General features: G+C 39.6%; 1 protein-coding gene across 1 annotated transcript; it reads left to right on the forward strand.

Annotated features, from left to right (window-relative positions):
* The first annotated feature begins 603 nt into the window (after positions 1 to 603).
* nol10 (nucleolar protein 10) lies at positions 604 to 25,506 on the forward strand. The gene is made up of 22 exons (XM_034124145.1): positions 604 to 812; positions 1,296 to 1,341; positions 1,432 to 1,530; positions 1,634 to 1,711; positions 1,798 to 1,835; positions 2,790 to 2,926; positions 3,095 to 3,160; positions 3,819 to 3,879; positions 8,059 to 8,144; positions 8,650 to 8,728; positions 10,596 to 10,745; positions 10,902 to 10,968; positions 12,999 to 13,051; positions 17,454 to 17,580; positions 20,312 to 20,391; positions 20,606 to 20,704; positions 21,465 to 21,557; positions 21,700 to 21,876; positions 22,838 to 23,151; positions 23,416 to 23,518; positions 24,467 to 24,643; positions 25,429 to 25,506. Exons 1-22 carry the CDS (start codon positions 747 to 749, stop codon positions 25,504 to 25,506), a joined length of 2,274 nt encoding a protein of 757 aa, XP_033980036.1. The 5' UTR covers positions 604 to 746.
* The last annotated feature ends 236 nt before the right edge of the window (positions 25,507 to 25,742 follow it).

Consider the following 25,742-nt stretch of genomic DNA (forward strand, 5'->3'; position numbering starts at 1 on the left):
GAGCTTTGTGTGGCATATATATATATATATATATATATATATATATATTAGTGCAGTTTAGGTTACCTTTCTTCGTATGTCTTTCTGGTTTTACCACAGGTGTCGGCTTAAAAACTATTGTAATGTCATTCTTATTAATAAATAATTAATAAAAGCAGATAAATACATGTTTATTTTATTTCATTTGAAACAGTGACAGCTAGCTAACCAACCTTGTGTCTAGATAAATGTTATGCTAAACAAGTGTGCAACATAAAGATACCCCTTTTGTGGAGTTGTAGACATTTTATAAATAATATTTGTAAACTGAGTCCCTAAATTCTTGTATGGATATCATTTTTTATTATTTATTTTATCACAAGGAATTTTAATTGAATACTTGAATATGCCATAGTGTGTATGAAATAGTTTCGCACACAAGAAAACATTGAATAGAATGCTGACTTTTAGGGCTGGATCAGGATGCTACTAAAGAATTAACGTGAATTCACAAGATTTCAAATATACCAATTTTGGATTTTAATCCAAAGACTCCATGGTTTTTGTATTTATTATTTAAACCCAGACTAAGTTTGGAGAGGGACCATGCTCAATCACAGTAGTTTCTAGTCGGACCTATTTCGGAAAACTCACCCTCGCTTCCTGTTTTTGCCCCGGCCGCAGCAACAACGTGCGTGGATTCAATGCTGCACGCCGGTGTGCAGTAACAGTGTTATGTGTGACCAGAGTCTTATTCACTTTCTACAATGCAGATATCTAGTGTGAATGACGTGAAGATTTATAATTTAAGTCATGGAAAATCTCTGCCTGAGGTAAGAAGCACGAAACGCTCGAGCGCACTTAGAGGGATGAAGTTACTGCTTGGCGTTCAATTCAGGAGCTAACTGTTAGCTAACACAGGTAGCCCTGACAACTGTAGCTCTGACAATGTGCATGGACAACGTTTCACTAACGAACAATATTCAAGAAAACACTCACTTAATATAATGTGTCATATAAATAAACTGACATTTCTTGCTTTCTAAAAAAACAAACATTTGGGAGCACTCATTTTAGTTTTCATATCCCACAATGCACAGCTCATTTCAGTAAATGCTCTAACAGTGATATAGGCTTCAATTAACCCAGAAGAGAGTAATACAAAACATAGTTATAAGGTTTGAAAGCTGAAATAAAACCGGAAGAAATTCATATGAAATATAGCTATAAAGTTTGAGCTATAAGTGTTCCTGTAAGTATTGTTTTATTGGTTATTTGTATGACAATTCCTAATCACATGTACCTTTTTAATGCAGTGGCTGTCAGATCGGAAGAAAAGACAGTTACAGAAGAAAGATGTTGGTGAGTTGACCCATTCAATTTAATGATTACAGACAGGTTAATTGTATGTCTTTTTTCCAACTAATGTAAGAATAATCTATTTTTTTCCAGACATTCAGCGCAGGATTGAGCTCATCCAGGACTTTGAGATGCCCACAGTGTGCACCTCCATCAAAGTGTCCAGGGATGGGCAGTTCATCCTGGCAACAGGTAAGACAAACTGTGGATTCTAAAGCAAGAGTTAATGTCATGATAACATGTCATGGTGGATACGAAATAAAAAATAAACACATCTGTTTTCCTTTACTTTTAGGTACTTACAAACCCAGGATTCGCTGCTATGACACATACCAGCTGTCCCTAAAGTTTGAGCGCTGTTTGGATTCAGATGGTAAGTCAGTGGACACACCTTCTTGATTTAAGGCATTCATGTCATCTCTGTCTAAATTAATTAACTTCTTTCTCTGTTTCTCACAGTTGTGGCTTTTGACATCCTGTCTGATGATTACTCAAAGGTAAGACACTCCCCCAGCACTTTATAGACGCTGTTGTAAACGTTTGATTTTATGCATGTTTTGTGTCATGTATCATTGTTTATGGTTTGTAAATGCATAACATTGTCTTGTGTGAGGTTATCAGAAACTAGTATTCACGCCATGCCTTGAAATTGCCAACCACTTGTTAAACATTTTATTTTATGCTTAATAAGCTAAGATAATTAGGGGAAATATATACAGCTCTGGAAAAAAATAAAAGACCACTCTCATCTCTGCATGTATGGCAGCCAATGGCAGCACCACTCATTTCCAAAAATGTATCTGATCAAATGTAAAGTGATTTGCCAACATATCTTTTACAAATATTATATACACCTTCATGGGATTTAAAGGTGGGGTAGGTAAGTTTGAGAAACCGGCTCGAGATACACTTTTTGTTATATTCCATGGAATGCTCTTAACATCCCGATAGCAATGAATATCTTAAGTGCTTTGACAAAAAATCCATAAAAAAATGTCATCTGTGGAAGCCGTAATACTGTAAAAAGCACGACCAATCATTTTAGCCGGCCCGGCTAAAATAACTGGATGGCCTACCTGCCTGTCAGCCTTCCATCTGTGCACAAACTTATCTCGTGCCCTCATTGGTCATGTGCGCGTTCGTGTGTGTTGGAGGAGGGGCTCTGTAAGGAAGTGGCAGATTTTTTCCGGCTGTGTATTTTCAAATTCTAGCGATCTCGAGCTGGTTTCTCCGAAATTACCTACCTTTAAGTTATTTCTTAGAGTTGATAGTCACAATTTCTTACTGAACATGAGGGGTATTTAAGGAAAACATTTTTTATATTTCTGTGGTAAACAGCTGGTTATGGTTTGTATACCCTGCCTAACTTTTCTTTTGAAATGAAAATGCAATTAATAATTCTGTATTTTTGACACTTCTACCTTTTAATTTCCTACCCGTTTTCTGTACAGTTGGTGTTTTTGCACTGCGATCGCTTCGTAGAGTTCCACTCGCAGCATGGAAGCTACTACAAGACACGTATTCCAAAGTTTGGACGGGACTTCTCTTACCACTACCCCTCCTGTGACCTCTTCTTTGTGGGGACAAGGTGAGAGAGAGTTGTTGACTGTTCATACAGCTGCAGAACTTCTGTGGCGTGAGATACGCAGTATTCTACTCCTGGCATGTTTTTGTATTCCTCCTGTGCGTGCCAGAGAAATAAGCTGTTTTGGCGATACTGCTAATGTTTTTTGTTTTTGTATTTTTTCCTCTTCAGTTCCGAGGTGTTCAGACTGAATTTGGAACAAGGGCGCTTCCTTAACTCACTTCAGACCGATGCTGTGTGAGTATAACAATGTTGTTTATATGTGCATGATTCAATAACACTTGCAGATCTCATAAACCCTTAAATGTTTTCGTAATGTGTTTATCCAATAAAAAGCCTGACCTTGACTGCACTGACTGTTCTCAGTACAAAGTTTGTCACCAGAGAGGTGTTTTCACATTCCTCTTATACTGAGGGAGCAGATGTCTGTGCTCTTCTCTAAAATGATCATACTCAGTGTTCAGTTTTTGATGTGCAGTTGTTGTATATTTAACATCGCCGTCTCAGGAACTGCCAGTTACAAAAGCTCACCAAAGAAAAGCTAACTACCCTTACTATTCTGTCTTGACGACTAGTCACAGATTTTGGTGCAAAACAGACTCCTCATCGAGTCAATCACGTACAGCTGAATGTCTCTGATGTTTCCTCTCACACAAGGAAATAGCGGCTGCTGAAACTCATTGTGAGCGACATCAAATGCAGGATTTCTAAATGAGACAAAAAAGAGTAGAAAAAGAAAAAAAACATTTTACATATTTTTAAATGTAAGCAGATGGTGGGCTTTAACTCTAGTTTTATCCAGAGGAAAACATGTGTGATCTGTTATTAACTGACTAGCACTAAGGTAATTGCTGTCAGCTGATGTTCATGTTGCCTGTTTTTCTGGACTTCTCAGGGAAAACAACGTGTGTGACATCAACCCTGTCCATCATTTGTTCGCCACAGGATCCTCTGAGGTAAGCACCATAGCAGGCAGTTAGGGAATGAGCCACCGGTTACTAGCAGACACAAGTAGAACTGTGCGTGTGTGGCCGTGCATTGATTGCTTATAGCATTCAGTGTTTCCCCTAGGATGGAGTCATAGTAGCGGTGCTAAGGCACGTGGGCCCAGCATAATGTGAGCACGGAGCGCGTGGAATTTTTTTAGTGTGAAGTGCGCCCCGCCAATTTGTTTCTATTTCATTTCAAACCTTTATTTATCCAGGTTGTATCCCATTGAGATCATTGACCTCTTTTTCAAGGGAGACCTGCTCAAGTAGGTTCCACATGAAACATTAAAAACATAAACAGAACAACAAAAGGACATCATACAGTATCATTACAGGAATTACAGTTTACATAACTATCCACATGAACAGGTACCAACAGCTTCCGATTCAGTAGCATCCAACCGAGCTTTAAAAACATTTAGTGGCACCAGATTGCTCAGTTTCCATTTCAATTGCAGACTATTCCAGGACAGTGGAGCTGCGCATCTAAATGCTATCTTCCCTAAGACAGTCCTAGCAGTTGGCACATTTAATAAAACCACAGCATGCGATCTCAGGCAGTAGCCACTTACAATTCGCCGTGAGATCAGGGAGTAGATGTAGGATGGAAGTTTCCCTAACATGGCTTTATATATAAAAATGTACCAGTGACTGAGCCTCCGTACAGTTAGCGAAGGCAAACCAGCCCTTGCATACAGGGTACAGTGATGGGTTAATGCTTTACAGTTTGTCACAAATCTCAGTGCACTGTGATACGCAGCATCTAACTTGACCAGGCAATTGGCAGGTGCATTCATATAAATCAAATCACCATAGTCCAGCACAGGTAAAAAGGTCACAGTGACTAGCCTTTTTCTGGCCTCGAGCGAGAAACAGGACTTGTTCCTGTAGAAGAAACCTAGCCTAACCCTCAGTTTTTTTAAGCAGGTTATTGACATGACGTTTAAAAGTAAAGACGTATATGTGTCTGCCAGCACAAGAAAGGCTCTTGAGGCGTAGTACCAGGGCCGGTTCTAGCCAATTTGCTGCCCTAGGCGAGATTTTATATATAAAGAATAAATGAAAAATCTCTACAAAAGACAAATACACTACAAAAACAGAAACTTATTGACATGGGTAATAGATGTCAAAATGGCTTCAAATGTATTCAGTATTGTATGAACATGTTTTAATTGGGGGGTGGACATCACCTCCTCTAGGGGGGTCCGAGGGTATGCCCCCCCGGGAAGATTTCTTTGAACATTTTAAAGTAAAATGCTTCAATCTGGTGCACTTTGAGCACACAATTACTAGAGACCTGATCTAGGGGGTACAACTCTAAACTAGGGATGGGAATTTGAAAGCAAATGTATATTCGAATATTCGACCCCCCAAAAAAACGGTTAACCAAAATGTACATATCCTAGGGCTGTGCAATTAATCGTATTTTAATCGCAATTACGATTTTGGCCTGCCACAATTACGAAAACAACATAATCGGAAAAAACGATTATTTTGCTTTGCTTGGTTGTGACAGTGCACTGCAACATATTTGATCTAATTTATTTTAGTCTAATTTATTTGTATTTATCATATTTACATATTCTTTAGTAGCTTGTTGAAGTGCGCTCCAAAATATTTGTTGATCTTGTTTATTGGTATTTATTATTTTGATATTATTTATTTAAATGTAAATATAAATGTATCATTTATTTTATTTATTTATTTTTGTATTGGTTTTTCAGTTGAATTATACGTTCAGGGTAATCAACAGTTAAAAAGATACTGTTCAAATTATTATTTGTATTTGTTTTAAAGTTCAATAAATGGATGTTTTCAAAGTCAATGAATAATTGTATTTAATAATCGTGATATCAATTATTGACCCAAATAATCGTGATTATGATTTTTGCCATAATCGCACAGCCCTAACATATCCTATAAAAAAAAATTAGGAAAATAATTTTTCAATAACTTTTGGAAATAAATAAATAATGTTCAAATAAGTATAGAAACCAAGTCGAATTTGTCAAATTTATTGAACTGGTGATCACAGTTTGACAGCTATAGGCCTACAGCTTTCATGTGCGGAGGCGATTTACAATCAGGCCAGCTGTAGAGAAGACCCTCTCAGCTGGAACGGAGGTTGCGGGTATAGCAAGGTATAGTATGTATATATATATATATATATATAAGTTTCATTTGGCATAGTTTGCACTCCACACCACACTCACTAACCTGGTCGAAATATTTCCACACATTACTCCTTTTTGACGCCATGTCTGTTGTGTAGGACTCTTCTTAGAGTGTAAATAATTACCGGACTATGACTGGTAAAATATGTTGAATACCGGCAAAACTAAATCTCTCCTGTCACAATGTCTATACTTTGCCGCCACACACGGTTGCCAAACATCGCTTATTGTTGTTTAGGCTGGCCACTCATGTGTCGCGAGTGTTGACAGGGGGTGGGGGTGTTCTGGCGCTCATGAACTGTTAGCGCCAGAACCTCGCTGCGGAGCGCATTTGCGCCGCATTTGGGCATAGAGAGAGAGATCCCCCCTCCCAAAAAAATTAATAAAAATATTCGAATACCTGAATAATTATTAGAATACCTGAATAATTTCGAATATTCGATTAATCGTTCCCATCCCTACTCTAAACACCCATCTGAAAAGATCGGTTCACATTTTAGTAATCAATAAGTATGTGAACATAACCAATCACCTACCATAGCCAATAACAAATAAATGTAACTTATTTTATTTTTGTTGTTAATTTATATCTTATTTTACCTAGTTAACATTTATTTATTTATGCATATTTTTGTATCTCCAACTTTAAACGATATTTTTGGTTTACTGTCCGATAGTATACATTGGAATGATTTCAAACCTGTTTTTATTTATCCTAATAATTATAAAGGAGTGCCTTGGAAATATGTGTTTACATAATTTGTGGTCAAAACGTTTGAGACCCACTGAGATAACTTAGACTAAAATTAACTATCTAAACAGTCATTTACCTCACTGAGCCTCTAGTTGTAGAAAAACATCTACTTCTTATATCCGTTAGCGCAGCTAGCACCAGATTCTAATAACAACAGCGCCGGTACCGGTGCGCTCTCACTCGCTCCCATGCTCGCACTTTGGCTGTGAGCTGCGGGCGCCTGATAAGCCAACATCCCCCACTTTCATCACTTACAGCGCCCATCGTACAGGGCAAATGAAAAGTGTAACCGGGGTGAAAAGGGTGTTACATTTACTTAATTATGAATGCTGTTACATCAAGGCCAAAAATTAGGATGAGTGCCAACGGTCAAAAATGTTTTTTCCCCTCCCAGAGCTACCAGCGCAGCGCCCCCCAGATCTGGTGCCCCTATGCCAAAAATCGGCTCTGCCAGTACATACAGTGGCAATGTCTCAAGATTTAGCAAAGATACACCTTGATTGAACATACAGTAACACAAATACTACAAATCCACATAAAAGACAATCAAAAATTAAAAAGGGTCGCCACTTATTATTTTAATAAAAAAAAAAAATATATATATTATTTTTTTTGGGTACCTGGCTGGCGCCCCCGAGCAGCGGCGCGCATATTTCAGCAGCGGCGCTACGCCTCCACTATTTGTATATAGGGGAAACACTGGCATTATAAAATATACAAAGACATAAAAACGAATAGAAACCCCTAGTAAAGCTTGAAATCTTTGGATTATTTTTTATAAATCTTTGGATTATTTTTTATTTTATCTGAGTGTTCCGTCTGCTTTAAGTCCAACAGTCTCACATGTTCAAATAGAGAGTTCAGTTACACTGAAACAAGAAGTATCAGTTCCATTGGCTGTGTTTAATCAGGTGGTTGATTTCGTTTTTTTAACTGTTGTTGAACTTATTTGTAAGATTGTTCTGAAATGGGCCTGGTTAGATATGTTTCCTCTTTTTTTTAAGATATTGTGTATTACAAACTATCTTGGCTGATGAACATAAGTGTGTGAAGTCATTTCTGAGTGTTAAAATTCAAGTTTTTCAAATCGTTGTATCTCACTTCCAAGGATCTACAAACATGGGAATTGGCCCATCCCAAGTCAAGTCAGTATACTGATAGCTTCCGTTACCCTGCATTTATCTGACTATCTCTGTCCTCTCTTCTGTTGATGACCAGGGGAGGGTGGAGTGCTGGGACCCTCGTGTTCGGACCAGAGTGGGCAAGCTGGACTGCGCTCTGAGCAGCCTGGCTGAGGGAGCAGAGTATGTACCATGTGTGCCACACCCAGAACACATTTCTATTCAGCTAACGATGCATATGTAGCCACATTTCACTTTTCTCCCCCACCTGTTCCTCTGCAGCACAAAAACAAGCTGCACATTATTACAGTACACTTTGAGATGTCCAGCTTGTATAAGATTCACAGTTTAACCCTGTGTCATATCACCAACAGTGAAGATTACCAAGTGACCTTTTACCTTTTTAGGTAAACTCTGTTATATACAACCAATTGTTTAGGATTTAAATTAAGCACAACATGATTAATCACAAATAATTTACATGAGCATGACATTGTTAACATATATTGCATTTCAAATGCCTCTCAAAGTACCATAATGATGCATTTACCTTAAAACGATATGCAATTGTATGTAATATGGTGAAGACACCCTCTACGGTGTGTTTTAAAACACTGCAGTGTTTACCATTATTTCATATTATAGTATTTTGTCTCACTAGTGTTATTCTCATTGTTTTTGTTGACAGAGTTCAAAGTTTGCCCTCCATTACCGCTCTGAAGTTTAACGGCTCCCTCACCATGGCAGTAGGCACCAGTACAGGACAGGTGAGCCAAAAATGTAGCATTTCTTCTTTGAAATGTCTATAAACCTACCCCATTTTATTTATTGTGTTGAGTTGTGTACTTGCATTGTCGCAATGTTTCCACCAATTTTCCAACTTAGAGAAATCCGTAATTTTAATCAACGGAACGGTCAGTTTCATTTATGCCAACAACAAATCTTGGTTGTTTTTAACTTTATATTTTTCCCAGTTGAAGGATTTAAGTCATCACATGTCTGGATGTTAAGTTACCAGAGAAAAAAGCTGAAGAATCATTTGCAGCATGGTAAATGATAAATGGACTATATTTATACAGCGCTTTTCCAGTCTGTATGACCCCTTAAAGCTCTTTCACATATTCCTACAGACACTAACATTCACACAGCCTTGTCCCTGCCCAGGGATACATCAATATGTTGACTAGATTGGAAGACGACCGCACTACTTCATAGCCACAGTCGTATCCTAACAGAATTTGAGAAACACACATTTTTACCATGAAACGTCTTTATTCAGTATTTTTACCAACTCTAAACACTGTTTATAATATTGCTCATGGTATAACCTCCTTAACAAGATGATCCACCATGATCGCACACTACTTCACAACCAACCTCTAGCTTTGGTTTTTGGTTTATATAAGATACCCATAGTAGCAGAACATTTTATATTGTGTGTTTCCTGAGATTAGTTTTCTAATAAAGTTGTGGCTGATGTCATTCATGCCCCGGCTCCACAGGAACCCATACGGCAAAACGCATCGGAGTAACGCAAACGCAACCGCAAAAAACCTTCCGCCCACACGCAATATACACCGGATTGTGTCAAGCTCCACGAGACGGCTCCGTTTACATCCAACCGCTGGAAAAGCTGCAGTACATATGCCGAACCTGTACGTGGCGCTGTAACTTCCTCCACAAAAAGCAGCAACTTCCTCCACAAAAGCAGCGAAGAAGAATGGTTGTCATGGCTGCACTTCTGTTTATTCTCCGCGGTGGGGGCCGAGGGAACCGCGCAGAGTTTTTCGCCGGTCAATGTGTGTTAAAGTTTAAATCTTCATGCTTCCTCATGCAGCAGCTGATCCAGTAAGTAAACCCGACAGTAAAAATAAACATATTTATAACTAGTTTAGGTAGTTTGAGAGGTAATTAAAATAGCTAAGAGTGGTGATCTGACTTGAAGTGTGTGTTTTGCTCCCGCTGCATCACAGCGGGAGGAGCTGCGTGTCTCCGTCCTGTCAGATTAGACTTCCCTCGAGTTTATGTCCATATCGAGATAAAGATAAATAATCTGAATTCAGTGTGCAGTGTACTTTTGCGGGGATGAGCAGCAGAGGTGGGGAGAGGCGGGGCTATTGAGTCGTCATTATCACAACCCACAATAATGGTGCAACCCTGCGATCCGCCATTGTTGTTGTTAACGAAACACATCAGCAATGATGCGGGGTACGCGGGGAGAGGCGGGGCTATGAAACGGATGACCGTATAGGCGACCCCACGGCCCCGTTGGACCCCCCAGAGCGCTCCGTTCCCAGATCTATCCACCTTTGGACCCGTTGTCGTTTGCGGGGTCTGTTTCTACGTTTCCGTTACGGCGTCGTCGAGCTTAAAGGGCTATACGCATGAGAAATATGCGGATTCAACCCGTTTACGTCCCCGTGGAGCCTAGGCCTTAGTCTCTAAAAAGCCACACTGTTCTCAAAACAAACTCTATTTTGACTAAAAAGGTCAGGAGCAGCAAGTGCCCTGTGATGTGGCCTTTGTTAATACATTTAGCCATTTGCTGTTGGTTTGAATGACGGTACCATTTTTCAGAATTAAATAGATGTGTAAACTACAGCAGCGTTATGAACCCTTTGCTTTGTCTTGAAGGTGCTGATCTATGACCTGCGCTCCAACCAGCCGCTGCTGGTTAAAGATCACTTCTACAACCTGCCAATCAAATCAATCAACTTCCACGACCCACTGGACCTGGTAGTGTCTGCCGACTCCAAGATTATCAAAGTCTGGAGCAAAGACACTGTAAGATTCAACAACAGCCACTACAGAACCTAACCTTTGCTTTATGTGGATGATGATGTGTTTTCGTATTTGTATATTAGCTTTTTTTAAACAACCTTATCAGGACTGGACTGTCTAGATTGCTGTTTAACTTTTATTTATTCTATCTATTCACAGGGCAAGGCTTTCTCCTCCATACAACCTCAGACCAACATCAATGATGTTTGCATCTACCCTAATTCAGGTGAGAACAGTCCGTCCAAGGATAATAAAACACAAGATAATGTTTATATCTCTATCTTATTTATTCTTTATTTGATCATGCTGGACAACACAAGTGTCGTTGTAGCAGTTCGATTAAATGCTTTGAAGTAATTAAAAAAACAAAACGATAGTAGCAGTTCTATTTTATTGTGGTTCTTCTAGTTGTACAAAAAATAATGCAAATAAAACATAAAACAAGGCTTTGAAGGGCAAACGAAAGACTAAAAAGGTGCATGCCGTTGCCTAAGCTTATTTTATGTTTACCCGTTTTACACTTTCTACCTAATATGCATCATTTAAAGTATTACATATAGGCTATACAAACACGAAGCAGGAAACCGAAAGACATTTAGAGTTTTAAGAGTTGAATCAAAACATAAGTCATATTTCTGTGCAATTTGTGTTAACCTTATTATTTATTTTTAATATTAAGGGATCTACATGTTCCTTATTCCTTTTAATTTCAATCTTTATTTCGAACAGATTAAAAAATTAACAAATACAAATGTGAAAAACAGAATACCGTATTGTTAAAATACAGTATTTATCCACATTCATGATAATATTTATATATTCAACAAAAAACAAAAAGTCTTCATATTAATAATAATAATAAATCATATGTGTCCGAAAGGGAGTAGGAGGAAGCAAATGCTTATTAATTCCCACCCCTTACTTGATCAATGATTGTCCTTTAAATCATTATGCAAGTTATTCCTACGTACATTTACATTTATACATACATATACAATAATTTCTCATCTTCAATCACCTCTCTTCATTCTCATAGTTTTCCCAAAAAGTGTTTCTGTACATCCTTTTAAACTGAATTATGCTTGTGCTTTGTTTTAGCTCCAAACCATTCCATAAAATCACCCCACAGATTGTTATACTCATACTTCTCAGAGTTGTTCTGACCTTGAGTTGTTTCAAATGTAGATTTCCTCTCAAATGATACCCACCCTCTCTGTCTATGAACAATGTTTTTAATTTCCTAGGAAGTAGATTATGTCTTGCTCTGTACATGATTTGTGCCGTTTTAAATTTAACCAGATCAGTGAACTTCAATATGTGTGACTTCAAAAATAATACATTAGTGTGTTCAAGATATCCAACATTATTGATAACTCTTATAGCCCTTTTTTGTAATGTGCATAACGGCTGTAGGTTGGTTTCCATAAGTTAACAGATACATCTATTCTTTGTTTTTGTCCTTTTTAAAGTTTTTAAATACATACGGACTATCTCTAATTTCTAACAATCTAGGTTTGTCTCCTTACAGTAAGGAAACAAACCTTTTTGTGCTTGAAAAACTATCTGTGCGGTTTAAAGTTCACTAGATCCTTTTCAAGCATGTAGGGTATTAAAGTACATTGGTGATTGATTTACACTACTCAAAGTTCTCCTTTTTGAAGCATGAAAATTGGATTCCTAAATACATTACACTTTATAAAATTGAAGAATGGAAATAAACGATACAAACCAACATAAATAGTGACTTTTAAGTGTATTGGGACTGATATGGTCCCTTTTATAAATGAGGAGTGGTCGGGAGGAATAGAAGCAGTCTTTTACCTCCAGGGGGCGCCATCTTCCAGTAAAGTTCATACTGTTGGGAGTTTTGTCCGTCATTGAAGTTATCATTGATTTCATGAGGTTTCATTATACAAACTGTTAAAAAGCGCTAAAGACCTAAAGACCCCTTCCTACATTTTATTTCACACAAATTCTTATTTATTTTTCCTTTCAGCTGCCCAACAGGTTTAACAGTTTTCTGGTAGGCAAGATTTGCACAAAGTCATTCTGCCCTTAGGATATGCAGATAAAAGTCCCATTTACTACTCGGCATACCAGTAGCATCCCAAGGCTAATGGGACATTCCGAGTGTTATTGGACCTTCAAATATTCCCGAGCGGAACTAAATTCAGTGTTTACACCACAGATGGCACTCTATTAATATCTTCCCACGTCCTCACATTGTTTTGCCTGCATCCTGTGTCCCCTCGTCAGGTATGCTCTTCACTGCCAATGAGGATCCCAAGATGAACACATTCTACATGCCGGTGAGTCAAGAGGCATCTGCACTCCTCACTGTTTACTTAACACGCAGGTCACACTCACATACTGTTGTTGTTTGATACAAATACCCAATTGTGCAACAACAATTGCTCTAAGCAGAACAGGACTGTTTGTATTAAGCTTATTCAGGTGTGTGGGCGGAATTAAGCAATAGATTGTTGGCAGTTTGTTTTCACACTCAAGATTGTGGTGCTCACAAGGACGCAATATCATGAGTAAAGCTGCTGAAGCCCGTTGTTGTCAACAGACCGTCCTGTGACTCTGATATGATCTGACAGCGAGGTTATTATAGAGTAGGTGTGTGTTTACAGTACACTACAGTTTGCTTTGTGTAAATGGGTTTATTCCAGGAATGATGGACGTGGTCGTTCTGCATTTAAGCACATGATATCCTGCATTAAAAGGGTCACAGGAATCATCTTCAGGCCCATGCTTGTATTTTGAGTTTTTGGGAATATGGCTGCTTGCTTTAATTGTATTGTATGTCTGATTATACCTGTTTACACCCTCTGCGTTTAAGCACATGTCTCTTTGTGGCTTTGGGTTATAAATTCAGTTTGCCACAGTTCTATACAATACTGTGTTTATAGTTATTTGTTGAACTGATCATTTGGTTTCATCAAGGGCTGGGCGATATATTGAGTAAACTAAATGTATCGCAGCCTTTTCTACGTACGATGTATGAAATTACTATATCGCGAACAATCGAGTATAAATTGTCCCGTCATTTTTTTAAGCTGCTGGCATGAGACACACAGACAGAAAAAGCTCATCAAATCAAGTTTTATTTATAAAGCACATTTAAAAGCGATTTTTGGTCGAGCCAAAGTGCTGTACATGTAATAAAAACACATTACTACATCAGCTCAGGTAAACGTTACACAAACTCACTGCCTATCAACCCCGGAAGTTCAAATCAAGCGTTATCTGAACTTTGCAGAATTAAAACCAGCTCTAACCACCGAGTTATCTGGCAGCCCGAGAGCTTTTGACTTTTAGCGAGCCGTCATTTCACCTCCTTGACCGGAAACAGTTTCTCGTTTGATGAAACTGGGGTTGTGGTCGTATTGTAAAAAAATGAGCCTTTTCCTAACCTCGGTGTGAAACGTCATGGGGTCAAAGAAAGATGATAGGAGAATTCATTAGGACTTCCGGGCTTTATAAACGTAAAACAACAGTGAAAAATATATTTTTCTTTACTAAGGTTGGAATTTAAATAAAAAAGTAAAGTGAAACCTATGGTTGCTTGCACACACCCTCCGGTCCACGCGTATGATTCAACATGAATCCCAATCCGGATATTTAAAAAGATGTGTGTATGATAACTTGATATTGTAAGACGTAAATTAATTCCAGTTTAATGTAACTATTCTATAATTCTTATATTTGATACAGATATCAAAGGAGGAGGTAAGTTTAGGCCGGGGTATCATGAATAGCTCTAAATGTCTTAATATAAAAACCCTCTTACTGGTGTGATAGGTATGGAAAGGGATTATAAAATATCGCCATATCATGTACTGTGATAATATTTTTAGAGAATGTCACCCAGCTCTAGTTTAAACATAACCTTATAAACCTTTGAAAATCCTTTATCAATTAGGAAATGCTGTTAACAATATGTGGAATAGGCAGTTTGGCTTAGGCATGTTAAGATGCAATATATTACTGCATTCTCTGAGAAATGAAGCATATGTGTAGCTATGAGATGAGTCGAGACATTTTATAAAAGTGCTTCATGTCCTGAGGGGACTTTTATGTTATTGTTTATAATCTCAGATATCAATTTTCTTGGAAAAAGCCAGGACTAGACAAGCCTGTGCATTTAGGCGTGTGAACAACCTGACATTATGCTTCTGTAATGTTTCTACGTAGAAGAACTGCTCTCACTCACAGCTCTGATTGTGTCTGTTGCACAGCTTATCAGCTAGAAGCAAAGCAGTGATTAAACTAAAGAATGACCAGGTGCTGGAGGCTAGACTTTGTCCCCAATGTTTGACTTCACATGACGTCATCATGTATTGCAGCATGGTAAAGCATGACTACTCAACTCTCTCTTTTTGGTTTTCTGTAAGCAAAAGTAAGGAAAGTGGCTGGTTTGGTGTAAATAGCTAAATACTTATGGTGTAGCTATTTTCAGCCGGGTGCAAAAAAAACAGATTTTATTAAATGGCAGCCTCCAAAGCTAAGATGGAATGCCAGAAAATATTTACATTTCACCCTAAAATTGCAAAAAGATCCAGGCCTTACTCTGTTTGACTGCCAACTAAGTTATTAAACAAGTGTCCTGTTGATCCCAGAACTACAGCGATCTGCTCAGATCCCGCCTACATTGAGGTGGTGCTATAATGATGGTATTCTGAATGTATCTGAGTTTTGATTATCTCATCAACCCTCAAACCGATCTACTTTAAATTTCACGAGATTGTTGCTGAGGACCAGTTTGAATACACTGCAACGTGGGAAGTTATTTAAATCAGCAGTTCTGTAGAAAACACGGTCACCCCAGCCGGAATTTGGTTGACGAAAAATGCAACATGGCCCTGTCCACTGCAGCACGTTTCAGTGTGTTTTCTTTCGCAAAAAATAAATGCCATTGTGTTACCGAGGATAGAAACATGACACACTATTAATGTTGTGATTTTTTTTTTGGGTGAAATGTAGTGTCTTTCATGCCATTGTGAGACACTCGCACTTAACCTGAGTTTCCAGTTAATGTCAAATCCAAAAAGAAACGGGAGTAGTGCCCCTTTTTAAAGAATAAGATCAAAAACCTTTTGAAGTCCATTTTAATTCAACAATGATTCGTTTTTGCACATTGAAAAGGTTATGGCGCACTGTAATCCTCCTTTTTAAAGTGACCCCATAATAAGGATTCTAATGTAGGAGATCGGAAACAAAACGCCTGAAGTTCAGCATTTTTTCTCCCTGAACAGCATTTCCTTGGTGAGACACAAGTCTCATGTATGTCTGCTGCCGGGACAAAACTCGATCTCAATCGTTAAACCTACGAACAACTGATTGACCAAGATAGTCATTGATTTGAGCTTACTCAGACTTCCCACGCAGCAGGAGCTGGAAAAGCGCCGGTGTGAAAGGGCATTACAGAGCTGCCCCTTTCAAGGGTATGTCCTAACATCCAATATGGATATGAGAGATAACTAGAGCGACAAGTGATTAACATTTTCATCTTAAGTGAACATTAACAGCCATTATTTAAATTGCAGCAACTGTAAGGTGCACGTTTTATCCTGATAAAAGTGTTTACATTAAAAGTAAAACCCATGTCCCGATGATAAGCATCTGGAGGCAGCGGTCAAGTTCGGTACTAGCCAGCGGATATCTGGGCCAAGACTACCTTTTCTGTGAAGCACTCGTTGTTTACAGTCCGATGAAGATGTGTGGTGTTTGAGTTGCAAGACGACAGATCTACAAATAGATTTTTTAACAAGCTAATTTTAAGTAACTAAAACTAAATCATGGCCAGAAGTTGGCCAATGGGTTCTGATTCTGCATACTGACCAATGTGTTTCTGCTCTTTTGCTCTCCTCATGGACGGTTAAACCGAAGCATGCTCGAAACTTGTCCCGTCAACAAATTCTGCATTCACAATCTGTTTATAACAAACTAAAATTAGAAAATGTAATCATACTTAAACTTTAGGCACTTTATTGCTATTCAACAAATGGCTGGACACATTTTTAATATGATATATGTATCAAATAATGCTACACAACCTCCAGGCTCCATTCGAGAATAAATTAGATTAAACTAAAATCAAAGTGTAACCTATTTTTCTTAGATCATAACAAATCATCCGTAGCCATTCAATAGCTGATAACAAGCAAACGCATTTACCGTTATTTTCTTTTAACATAGTAAAAAGCATATCATAGCTACTTGTTAAGGTTTAATAAATCAAATGCAGCTACAGACAGGAATGCACATGCAGACACTGTCATGCCCAGGGAATTTAAAGCCCACAAATACATTAGATTTACACCCAAAGACAGGTGGATGGTGCGTATAATCTTCTAACCTTAACTTATGCACACAATGCATGTAGGTTTTATTTAAAGGTCTAACAATTTTAAACAAAGCTACTTGTGGTATCATTTTATTGAAGTTGTTACAAATGGAGTTCCTTCTTGATTTGCTCGGCCTGAGTGACACTCTGCTGTGCCAGTGCTTTTGCTCTATTAGTTTCGGGTAACGTCAGCACAATTCCAAGCTTCTTTGAAAATAGCTCTGTAATACCTAACTGGATTGGAAACCAGAGCTTGTACAGTGAGTCTATTTCTGTTTCAACAAATACACGACAGGTTTCGTACTTACTCAACAGTCTAAATCTGAACCACTGGTGTGTGTGTGTGTGTGTGTGTTTAGGCGCTTGGCCCTGCACCTCGGTGGTGCTCCTTCCTGGACAACTTGACAGAGGAGCTGGAGGAGAGTCCGGAGAGCACAGTGTACGATGACTACAAGTTTGTGACCAGGAAGGACCTGGAAAATCTTGGTGAGACCTTGCTGCCTTAATTTCTCCTGAAAAGCTCACTGCTTGTGGAAACAAAACTCAAAGTTGTGCACCTAATTCCCAACGTTCCGAAACCAAGCAACCCCAATTGGTTCATTTAACTTTGTTTATTTTTTACCCTCTTTTAAAATACAAGATTCCTGCATTAAAAGGGCCCTCAAAAGCTATAAATCAATCTGCCACCTTAGGTTTCCACAGTCTGCCCGACTACCTAACTATAGGCCGTGTGTGTGTGTGTGTGTGTGTGTGTGTGTGTGTGTGTGTGTGTGTGTGTGTGTGTGTGTGTGTGTGTGTGTGTGTGTGTGTGTGTGTGTGTGTGTGTGTGTGTGTGTGTGTGTGTGTGTGTGTGTGTGTGTGTGTGTGTGTGTGTGTGTGTGTGTGTGTGTGTGTGTGTGTGTGTGTGTGTGTGTGTGTGTGTGTGTGTGTGTGTGGTGTGTGTGTGTGTGTGTGTGTGTGTGTGTGTGTGTGTGTGTGTGTGTGTGTGTGTGTGTGTGTGTGTGTGTGTGTGTGTGTGTGTGTGTGTGTGTGTGTGTGTGTGTGTGTGTGTGTGTGTGTGTGTGTGTGTGTGTGTGTGTGTGTGTGTGTAGATACTGAAAGGGTTGAATGAACATTGGAATGCAGGCTCAGCAGTAAAGAGATCAAATGACAAGAAGCAGAAAGGTGGTTGGCTGCTGTGGAATAAAAGGAGATGAGGGGGCAGGGAGGCGAGCAGCAGTGTTGATTTACAGAAGCTGTGTGATGTGGCCCTGTTATGTAACCTGGAAGCAGCCGGCGCAGAGCTCACTGACAGGAGATCTTAGGGAAGAGCAATAAGTCAGCACTCTCTGTGACACTCTACACGCTCTCACATGCGTCAGGCTTTTAAGCAATCGGAATGCTTTCTAACAATCACCTGGGCGTGTGACTGCTCCCATTCATACCTGGGGCAATGCATTTACTCATACTGTACAATCAGAAAGAAAAGAAAAAAATCTCACAAAGTTTTTTTTAATATAATAATTCTTAGCTAAAGCCTTAAAACAACAAGACTTAAGCTTGGTGAATACATGACAAAGAAATGTCAAATAAAATGTCTTTCACGGTGAAAGGCAACAGCTAAAAGAGTGTATTCGACATGTGCTGCCTTTGGCTAATGTTAAAGAGGTTGGCCATCTTAGTTCAAAATATGAAGTGTCCATGCTTTTTGTGTCTATATATCGTGACACGTCCATGTAACTAGTGTTAATTTCGTTGACTAAAACTATGACGAAATATGTTCGTCAACGACCTTTTTTTCCATGACGAAAACGAGACGATGACGAGACGGCACCGACGGCAGTAAACAATAACTGTAACGAAATAATCATGCAATATCGTTGACGAAAAGTGACGAGACGAAAATGTAGTTTACTAAATAAAAACTATGCCAAAATCTCTCTTTACTTTCGTTGATGAAAAATGAGGAGACGAAATATTATCAAAGATAACGTTACATCTGATAGTCAGTTTTTCTCCCAGCAGTTCCATTTCCGGTGCTGCGGCTGGGCAGCAGCTGTGTGTCTATGCTGCGGCTGGGCAGCAGCTGTGTGTCTGTGCTGCGGCTGGGCAGCAGCTGTGTGTCTGTGCTGCGCGCGGCGGCACATTTGAATTACACCGGACAGCGGCACACTGTGAACTGTCAGGAAGACTCGAGTCTAACTCATGGTCTAACTAACCTTATTTAACAGAAAATAAAATGGCAACAACACGGCTTGGGAGCAGTGGTCGCACTCGCGTTAACCGAATACCCCCCCATCAGCGCGAGTGAGTGATAAATTGTGCACTCGACGGGTAATAATGGATTATGACGGAAATGTTACGATCCTGTCCGTCAAAATGACTGACAACGAAAAAGTCTAAAGCCACCACTGCTTGGGAGAAAGAAACGATGTGATATTTGGGCCCATTTTCGCTACAATGAGGCGGAGAAAAAAAGCGAATGCATTGTTTTATCAGAAGGGAAGCAATGTGGCCATAACACAGCTGGTAAAAACACCACAAATCTGACCAGATACTCTCTGAAAAGCTGCATTCTTAATCATTCAACCTGTGTTTTTCATCAAATAAGGACACGATATAATCTTATTGTGAAATAAGTTTGACTAAAATGACAAATTATTGGTTTTGGCTAGACTAGTTTGACTGAAATGTTCTATATAATCTGATGACTAAAAAAGACTCAACAGTTTTAATTGACAAAAAGTAGACTAAAATAAGACTAAAATGCTCAGACTTTTAGTCGACTAAATCTTGACTAAAATATTTACTGTTTTAGTCGACTAAAATAAGACTAAAATGCTCAGACTTTTAGTCGACTAAAACTTGACTAAATAAAAACAGGGTGAAGGCGACTAAATATGACTAAAACTAAATTAAAAAATAGCTGACGAAATTAACACTACATGTAACGTGATTGGTTGATGCATTAATTCGCTGCTTGTAGCTGACTAAAATGATCCTTGTTTTGTCAATTATGCAGTTATGTCGCCTCGTAAAATATCATGTTCTATATGAAAGTATTCGTGACAAAGAATACAGTTCAAAAAAAATTTTTTACAGAATACCAGAATTTCTGATTTTAAATTGAATTTTTTTCCTTTAATAGCTTGATTGAATAACTTTGTTATTTTGTATTAATCTATTTAGCCAACTAAAGATAATCATGCTGATCTTGTGTTGTCTTTATGTGCGTCAGGTTTGTCTCACCTGGTGGGATCCTCTCTCCTGAGAGCCTACATGCACGGCTACTTCATGGACATCAGGCTTTATCACAAGGTAAGGCGCCATTCTTGCTTGCTGCCATGTTGGACAGGTCTCCCTTGAAAAAGAGATCGATTATCTCAATGGGACCACCTGGTTAAATAAAGGTTTGAAACTTTGAACACATAGTTTGTGTTAACATATCTTAAATGGTGTTGAATATGCATCGATGATACATCAGATGAAACATTCTGTTTAAGTGTCTGTTTGCTGTTTGTCTTGGCCGCAGGTGAAAACCATGGCAAATCCTTTCGCATACGACGAGTATCGCAAGGATAAGATCCGCCAGAAGATCGAGGAGTCCAGGACGCAGAGAGTGCAGGTTAAGGTGAGCGGTCCTGACATAAAGTCTCTACTTTCCACTAGTAGTTATAGCTAGTGACATAAGTTGGTGTAAGGGAGAAAATCCTGCAGATCACAATCTTTCTAGTATTGTCTTTCATATACATTTTCATGGCAACATACATTCATGATGTGAACATTCATCAGATCCACTTTTCTTTTTAAACTGGTTTGGCCTACCTGGATAATTTATTAAGTGGGGAGGGTGTGGCTCAGTGGAATTGTGCGCTGAATTTAGTGCGCTGAACTTTGAATCGTGGGGTAGCAAGTTCGAGTCCCACTGCAGTCAGCATGTCGTTGTGTCCCTGGGCAAGACACTTCACCCTAAATTGCTCCTGTGGGGATTGTCCACAGTACTGAATATATATGTAAGTCGCTTTGGATAAAAGCGTCTAACAAGTGACATGTAATGTAATTAAGTCTTTTCCCATGTTAACACTTAGCACGTTTGGCTTTGCTTGTCATTTCACGCTATGGCAGTATAAAACTGTGACTCCACGTCTGTTTGTGAAGAGTTGGACATGAGAACATGCGTTAAGTGACATAGGAAATATTGCCAAAGGTGGCGTGATATTATTAAGTCTTCCATGGGTTCAACACCTGAATGCAAAGCACATTCTGTCACTCTTCTTCAAGCGAATAAAACCAATAACCTTAAGCTTACTAAAAATGTATATGTTGACTCAAGGATTAAGCGGATTATACTGTGTGTGTAATCAAATGCCCAATATGTTTTTCTGAGACAGAAGTTGCCCAAGGTGAACAAGGAGCTGGCTCTCAAGCTGATGGAGGAGGGTGATGACGAAGCAGAGCTGACTAATAGGAAAAAGAAGGGCAAGGTAGGAGGACATATATTTCAACATGTCACCATGAGCACTTCCCAAGTCTTTGAATGTATTTACTCTTAATATACTGTATGCAAGAGAAAAAACACCAACTCTAATCTCTTCCCCCTCCCCATGTCAACTATCGAACTTGCAGGCTCTCCCCAGCGTCCTGGGAGACGACCGCTTCAAGGTGATGTTCGAGAACCCCGAGTACCAGGTGGACGAGCGGAGCGAAGAGTTCCGCCTCCTCAACCCCATCGTCTCTAAGGTGGGACAGAAGAGGAAGAAGAAGCTGCGTCTGATGGCTCAGCAGGCCGCCGACGCCCAACAGGTAACGCTGAACCTGGCTCTCACTCACATTTCTTGCACAGGTAGGAAAACATACAGCTACTGCAGCAGAGTGGGGCAATATGGTTTCCACCAGGGAAGGTATTGTTGCGTGGTCTTGTGATTCTTAGGTGATGTAGAAAATCTAGCTGCCTTGCAAGGTATCGTGTAGTAATAGTTGAGAATAGTGAAATTATTGAAACGGAGGAGGAAGAACTGTTGCACCTTATTTTGATAGTGTTTTGTCAGTTTTTGAACCGACAGATAAGCGAATCCTGCAGGAAAAGTCCTTTTTGTTTTGCTATATTCTAAAATACGCATGCGAGTTTTTTTTGTTGCGCTAACTATAGTCAGGCATGTATTTCTTTGTTAACCTTTTGAAATTGTTCTCAGGATCATTGAAACTTCCATTTAAAAAATAATTCTTAAAATAAAAGGGGATAATAGCAGGGTATGGTTATTTTAAACCATTTCTTAATTTAATTTACAGACTGAATAAAGTATTGTTATACCGTTACCATGATATTAAAAAAATATTTTCCATGATTGAAGAATTTCGCCATATCGCCCACACATAGTCTCCAGACATTTAGAGTACAATTTCTTGTCTTTGACCATGTTATATACTTATATATAACATTAAATATTGCCCAGCCCTAATTTACAAATGCAAGTGTCTGAGCGTAGGACATCCGGCTTTCTAAGTTTGGAGCTGCTCCCACGTGAGGGGAAGCAGGGATATTAATTGGTTCTTGCCAGAAGGGAGCGTAACTAAATAAATACCATGTACTGGATTAAAATATTAGATATTATCTTGCGGCACTCCTCAATCCCCCAAGACACAGTCATCTGTTTTTCTCTTGTTTGCAATCACAAACTGTATATTTAGACATGGTATCAGAGGAGGCTTCAGGCGTATTTTGGTGCCAAAAAACAATATCACATGAATGGCTTTCTCCATCCAGGCGGGTGAGGACGCCGAGGAGCCCGAGGGTCGGGCCAGCTCCGAGGAGGAGAGCTCCGACGACGACGACAAGAGCTGGGTGGAGGAGGTGCGGGAGCAGCGGAGGTTGCTCTGGGAGGAGGGCCGGGACCGCCGGCGGCTGGAGAGGAAGGAAGCGGACCGTAACACTGTGCTGCTGAAGGAGAAAAACGGAGGAGAGGAAACCTCCAACACGGCCGAGAGCAAGAAGGCACGCCAGCCTCAGTATTATCAGATCAAAGCCGGGGAGGAGTTCAGAAGCTTTAACGACATGGCCCGCAAGCAGAAACTACAGAAGTATGTGGAAATGTATCAAATGGGAAGTGTTGGAGGCTTATTGTGCGGGACATTTTTGAAACCCAGACTAGTATTCAGGCTCTTGCTTTCAGCTGTTTATAATGAGGGATAACCTTACCTGTCCAGTTGTCAATTCATTAGAATATTAATTATAACAAATAAAACAGTGCTCGAGTTTGGTGTGGAATTGATAACTCTGTACCCTGACTGCGCTGTGATACTGTTTGGTACATCGTTTCTGAGGAATTTGTGTTTTTCTGCCAGGGCTTCTTTGGAGGACCGCCTGAAGTTAGAGGAGCACTCTGGAACCGGCACTATGGCCGACACAGCAGTAGGCAGCAAGCAGCTGACCTTCAGTCTCAAAAAGGTAAACCAACCTGGTGCACCATCCTCCGTCTGTCCTGTAACTCGCTCCCGTCACTCTATTCAACTTCTTCAATCTAACCAATTGTCAAAGGTGGAGAGGATGCTTTGGCCTGGAGCATTTTTAACTTCATACAGTCACTCAAGAAACATTCTTTCCAGTGCTTGCATACTGTAGACACTCATGGTAGAATTTTTTGGTTAAACAAAAGGCGTTTCACATAAAGCCAGCTTCACTTACCACTAACAACATGCTTAAAACTGTTTGAAAATTATAAACTAAGAGAAATGTTGTCATAACCCAAACAAGAACTAAATATGAACAACCGCTAAATATAAGAGCATAATAATGTATAATAAAATACATTTAAAATAATCTCAGGCTGTGTGAAAATAGTAAGTTATATACAATAAGGTATAAGATATAACATTTGCACAATAAAACTAGACCTTGGTTAAATATTTTTTTTATGTGAACTTATATCAGCCAACATTAATAAAAAAAAATCTCTTTTATTCAAGGTAACAGTCATTTGTTCTTTGGTCTTCTGTAATGACGTTTCCTCTCTGTGCATACGTTCAAGTTGCCAACGTCTGCCAGAAGCTATGATAATATTTTTAGCCACATTTTTACAATACACCATTAAATCTTGTTGTTGCCAACTACTTATTTTAACCGAATAAAGGATTGTAGTCATCGGATGGCTGGGTTGTCAGAAAAAGTTATCAGAGAAACAAGCTGAGCAAGTTTTGCTTATGCTTTTGTGTATTTAACACAAAATTGTGTATTTAACCGAGTTGACATTAAAATATAACCTGGAAATGAGTAATGGTTCACTCTATCTGCTCTATAAATGTACAATTTGTTCACTCCATGAAGGCACAGGTGGTGGAAACACACAGCAGGATACTTTTATTTATTTAACGTGCCTTTTCCTTTTCTCATTTGCAGTCAGATCAGCAGAGGAAGCAGCAGCAGGCAGAGAGGGATCACCACGAGGAGAGGAGGAAGCTGAGGCGCTCGGCCGGACACCTGAGCAGCGACCGCGGCAGAGGCTGGGGGGGTGGCAGGGGGAGAGGGGGAGAGAGGGGGAGAGGAGGAAGGGGAGGAGGGGGAGGAAGGGGGAGAGGAGGAGGGGGAGAAAGGGGGAGAGGAGGAGGGGGAGGAAGGGGTAGAGCAAGAGGCCAGTACTGAGGAGGAAAGCCTACTCGTACTCTGCTCACATCAAGGTTTTGAGGCAGCTTTAATTAACTCAACTTCAAGTGTTGAAGATTTTAAGCTCTAGAGACATACTGGAGACTGGGGATTGTGCACAAGTGGCAAAGACTGACATTGATGAAGAGACATGCCTCACCCCACCCTGCTCCTGGGTGGTCTGTGCCATGTGTTTTACGTGCTTTCTGCCAATTTAGAGCATATTATAAAAGATTACCCTTGTCTCTGCCTGACTGTATGCATATCATTTTAATGCCATTATCTAAAGTACCTTGTCTTCATACTTTTTAAGCAGGCAGACGGAGTTAAACTACTGCTCCTCAGCCTACTACTTGCAGTAAATTGTGGGGTAGGAAATGTAAAAAGATATGTATTTTTAATGCCTTTTGTTATTACTGAATATTGTTAAGCCAACACTGGGTTAACAACTCTTGTGCTGTATATTATATTTGGTACAACACTTTCTTGTCTACATTGTTTTTATTGCTCAAAATGTGCAAATGCTCAAACTACGCCATGCTTCCAGCTCACTACCTTCATGCGTCACAGCTAAGAGGAGGGGAGGAGAAAATGTTAGTGCGGAAAGTTTTTTTTCTCTTTTCCCCGCCAACAACTGCAGTTCTTGGAAATGGAAGGTCTGTCTGGGTGTCCTACCCATCCCCCCAGTGTGCTGATGGTGTGAACCCCCTCTGCTCCAGCATTGGTCAAATTCAAATGTGAGGGAGGTGCATTCCAGCCCCCAGCGTGCCAACTCTGGCCCCCAGGCTCAGAGTTGAACTCATTTGATGTCACCATGCCTTTTCACCGTGACCCATCTGTCAGGTTTTGTGACAACATTAACAACACCTCATTGAGGAGGACTCCAATAAATCAGCACGTTAGACAACACAAAACACATTTCACCCTCGACATTTGCTCCGAGAGCCACAATTTTACATTTGTAACCTTTAGAAGAATAGTTTGACGGTTTGGAGAAAAACACTTAGGCCTATTTGGCTTTCTTGCTGAGAGT

Source organism: Trematomus bernacchii, unplaced genomic scaffold, assembly GCF_902827165.1.
Source record: "Trematomus bernacchii unplaced genomic scaffold, fTreBer1.1, whole genome shotgun sequence".
NCBI lineage: Eukaryota > Metazoa > Chordata > Actinopteri > Perciformes > Nototheniidae > Trematomus > Trematomus bernacchii.

Coding starts and splice junctions, on each gene's coding strand:
- nol10 (XM_034124145.1), top strand. CDS start 747: ATGCAGATATCTAGTGTGAATGACGTGAAGATTTATAATTTAAGTCAT. Junction 1,342..1,431: donor GTTACAGAAGAAAGATGTTG/GTGAGTTGACCC, acceptor ATTTTTTTCCAG/ACATTCAGCGCAGGATTGAG. Junction 3,880..8,058: donor TCGCCACAGGATCCTCTGAG/GTAAGCACCATA, acceptor GTTGATGACCAG/GGGAGGGTGGAGTGCTGGGA.